Source organism: Azolla caroliniana, unplaced genomic scaffold (genome assembly GCF_043228905.1).
Source record: "Azolla caroliniana isolate FFs.n. ecotype wild unplaced genomic scaffold, voAzoCaro1.0.p SCAF_2, whole genome shotgun sequence".
NCBI classification, from domain to species: Eukaryota; Viridiplantae; Streptophyta; class Polypodiopsida; order Salviniales; family Salviniaceae; genus Azolla; species Azolla caroliniana.
This window is the reverse complement of record NW_028230437.1, coordinates 10,724,798-10,728,376: the sequence shown is the minus strand read 5'-3', so window position 1 is coordinate 10,728,376 and position 3,579 is coordinate 10,724,798. Positions and strand designations below refer to the sequence as shown.

Sequence of the window (3,579 nt, the reverse complement as noted above, 5' to 3'; positions counted from 1 at the left end):
TCTCTCTCTCTCTCGTGAAGGGAGAGCGAAATCCCAAGCCCTAACCTTAAAGCGAAGTGAAGAAGAAGAAATGTACATACATACATACATACATACATACATACATACGGTAGTAGTAGCAGAGAGAGAGAGAGAGGAAGCGGAAGTTCAAAATCAGCAAGCCCTCCCCCCTCCAACGGCTCCCTCCTCCCCCCCCAAAAAACCTTTTCCTTCCCTTTCCTCTTCTCTTCCTTTCCCATTTCCTCCTCCCTTCCCTCCCTTCTATTATATTTGCAGCAGAGCCTCTCCTCTCCTCTCCTCGCCTCCAATCCAATCCTTCGCTCTCCTTTCTCACTCTCTGCAGATCCCTCTCTCCCGTTCTCCTCCTCCTCCTCCTCTTTGACTTCCTTCTTGTAAGCCCCGAAGCTATGGAGAACTACGAGAAGCTCGAGAAGGTGGGAGAGGGCACCTACGGTAAGGTCTACAAGGCACGTGACAAGAAGTCTGGTCGCCTCGTTGCCTTGAAGAAGACTCGCCTGGACATGGAAGAAGAAGGCGTTCCTTCCACTGCCCTCAGGGAGGTCTCCCTCCTTCAGATGCTCTCCCAGAGCATCTATGTTGTCAGGTAAGCCATGGATCCCTTCGTTTTTCTGTGGAATCTGGAACGATCTACATCCGAGCGAGATGGTTTCTTTCTTACTTCAGTTTTTCTTGGATAAACGACTGTATATGAGGCTTTCTACAATTTCTTGTTGTGGAAACTTTGCTTATTATTCTTTCGCAATTTCTCTTTTCTCATTTAAAAGAAATAAGAGATGGAAGAATGTAGAATCCGTTTGACTGCAGATTCCGAACACTGTTGTATAATTAGAGACAGGATGCGTATAGAACACTTGGACCAAGAACGAGAAATTTATCTTTTGATTAGAGATTGAAAGAATGTACACAGATCCAAAGAACTACTTCATGCTGTTGTGCAAATTTGTAGTGATGTGAACTCAGGCTTTATTGGTAACATGTAGGCTGCTTTGTGTGGAACATCTTGAAAAGAAAGGAAAACCTCTTCTTTACCTGGTCTTTGAATACATGGATACCGATCTGAAGAAGTACATAGATATCAATGCCCGAGCTCAGGGCCAGGGAAAGCCTCCGTTGCCACCGAAACATGTGCAGGTATGCGTCCTAATATGACTCAAGAATACTTCCATCTGGTGTTAAGCACATGTCTTATGCGTATGGTTTATGGATTTCACAGAACCTTATGTACCAATTGTGCAAAGGTGTAGCTCACTGTCATAGTCATGGCGTTATGCACAGGTTTGTGTCTTACGTACATCGAACGAAAAGCCATATATTTATCTGTCCCAAGCTCATTTTTTGTATGTGGCATTTTTTATGCAGGGACTTGAAACCTCAAAACCTTCTGGTTGATAAAGAGAAAGGTTTGCTCAAGATTGCCGACCTTGGCCTCGGAAGAGCTTTCACAGTTCCATTGAAGAGTTATACTCATGAAGTAAGATGGTTTTCAAGACCTACGAACATCATCTTTTGGATGCTAGCAAAGATTTGAAAAAGAAGTTAACTGTAATCGTATGTCTTACCGATATTGATGTAGATTGTTACCTTGTGGTATCGCGCACCTGAAGTGCTACTTGGAGCTACGCACTATTCAACTCCCGTTGATATATGGTCAGTTGGATGCATATTTGGTAAGTGAAATAGGTGGCTAAAACTATGTAGCGTGTCTGTTGTGCAAGTTTTATTGCATTTCAACTTGCTTCCAGACATGCAATTATTGATTCCTTTATATATACAGCTGAGCTTACACGGAAGCAGCCACTTTTCCCTGGGGATTCTGAGCTACAACAACTTCTGCATATATTCAGGTGATATTACGATAATGTTTGTGTCTTCAATCTTTAGTTTAAGGTGCATTTGCTTACGGTTCAGTTTGGCAGGCTTCTTGGAACTCCTAACGAGGAAACATGGCCAGGAGTGAGCAAGTTGAGGGATTGGCACGAATATCCTCAATGGCAATATGCTGATATTTCCAAAGCGGTTCCTCACCTTGATGCCAAGGGCGTGGATCTTCTATCTGTAAGTCTTCTAGTGGTTTTTTTCTAACGACCTATCTTTCGTGTCCCATTTCATTCTTTGTAAACATTTTTCTCCTCTAGGTTAGAAGTTTGTCTGGTTTGTTTATGCATTCTGAAAGGTTAACCCTATCCTTAAAATGTTTTGCAGAAAATGCTACAGTTAGATCCCTGCAAAAGGATTTCTGCAAAGGCAGCCTTGCAACATCCCTACTTTGATGACCTCGATAAGTCACAGTTTTAAATTTCTTGATTAACCAAGCACTTGCAAGGAATTGGCAGCTTTGATGGCCTTAATAAGTTACAGGTCCAAACTCCCTACTATATAGTAACCAAAACATTCTCTGTTTTGTTATTAGGTTTCTGTTGAAATACTTTTACATCGTGCTGGGCATCATGGATCCTATTTGATGGTTTTGTAGTTGACATCTTGTGGGCAAGATGTGATATTATTATAGAAATGAAGAATACATTGTTTCTAACGACTTCTGTGAGGAATTATGGCTTCTGCACAAGTGCAATGTCATTCTAGTGTGACTCTGTTAGTATTTTATTGTGATATTTTAAAATGATCTGATATTGATAATTAAGCTGTTAATTACTTTGGTGGTGGTTTCTTTTCTTTATCTTGATGGCAAAAGCTTCTGCACCATAGCACTCTCTATTTTATTTATTTGTCTACCTCGCATCTCCATCATAATCCAAAAGAAATCTCAGTTTTGCAGCTGTACATAATAAACGTGAAATATGTGCTCAGAAGTGGATATTCTCAACTACATTTGTTGTGAGAGAAGATTCTAAGGTTGATGTGGTGGTTTTTCATACAAGAGAGCAGCGCAGCTGATGATTTACTTGCATATTAACTTTTACTTTCATTGATGTGCAAAAACTCAGTTCCATATAATGTTTGTCCATGCGTTATTACTCTAAACTGTATGTGTCAACTATATCTGAGATGAATTGGTATTTATGCAGATCATCTTGGTACTTCATCCACAGAACAGAATCTTATATATCCGTCTTTTAAAATAAAGTAATAATTAAATTGTACCTAAACACAGCAGCTGCTCTTGTGCTGCCATCAATCTGATGTTGGGAATCTAGGAGCAAGTAATGCAGAAGACAATAAAATGTACAGAATAAGTACTGTCTTAATCTTGTATGATGATGCATTACCCGAAGCTGGTCCTGAACTCTTGCTTCGTACTAAACTTTTTTTAATTTGTGCTAAATATGGGGCAATGGTATTCAATATCATCAGATGCATACAATGTCATCTAGTGATGGTCCCTGGAGTTGAGTCATTAGATGATGCAAATATTATCACTCTCTCACGAGTGCTCGTTGGGTAGTAGTAATAGTGGAGTGATATTACAAACTGATGGAGCCGAGTGACTTTGTTGAACTAATTAGATGAGATGGACTGTCACTCCCAAGATTTATTTGTCTGAACACTGAACAACATATACATTACCAGAAAGAAAATACATTCAAAAGGAATATAGGT

At 40.1% G+C, this 3,579-nt stretch overlaps 1 protein-coding gene across 1 annotated transcript; it reads left to right on the top strand.

Moving 5' to 3' along the window:
* The first annotated feature begins 331 nt into the window (after positions 1-331).
* LOC147867351 (cyclin-dependent kinase B1-1-like) lies at positions 332-2,566 on the top strand. Its single transcript, XM_087315138.1, has 8 exons — positions 332-604; positions 1,002-1,152; positions 1,235-1,296; positions 1,381-1,492; positions 1,595-1,688; positions 1,796-1,865; positions 1,938-2,076; positions 2,224-2,566. Exons 1-8 carry the CDS (start codon positions 408-410, stop codon positions 2,314-2,316), a joined length of 918 nt encoding a protein of 305 aa, XP_087171264.1. The 5' UTR covers positions 332-407; the 3' UTR covers positions 2,317-2,566.
* Positions 2,567-3,579: the final 1,013 nt, after the last annotated feature.

Coding starts and splice junctions, on each gene's coding strand:
- LOC147867351 (XM_087315138.1), top strand. CDS start 408: ATGGAGAACTACGAGAAGCTCGAGAAGGTGGGAGAGGGCACCTACGGT. Junction 605..1,001: donor CAGAGCATCTATGTTGTCAG/GTAAGCCATGGA, acceptor GGTAACATGTAG/GCTGCTTTGTGTGGAACATC. Junction 1,866..1,937: donor CAACTTCTGCATATATTCAG/GTGATATTACGA, acceptor TCAGTTTGGCAG/GCTTCTTGGAACTCCTAACG.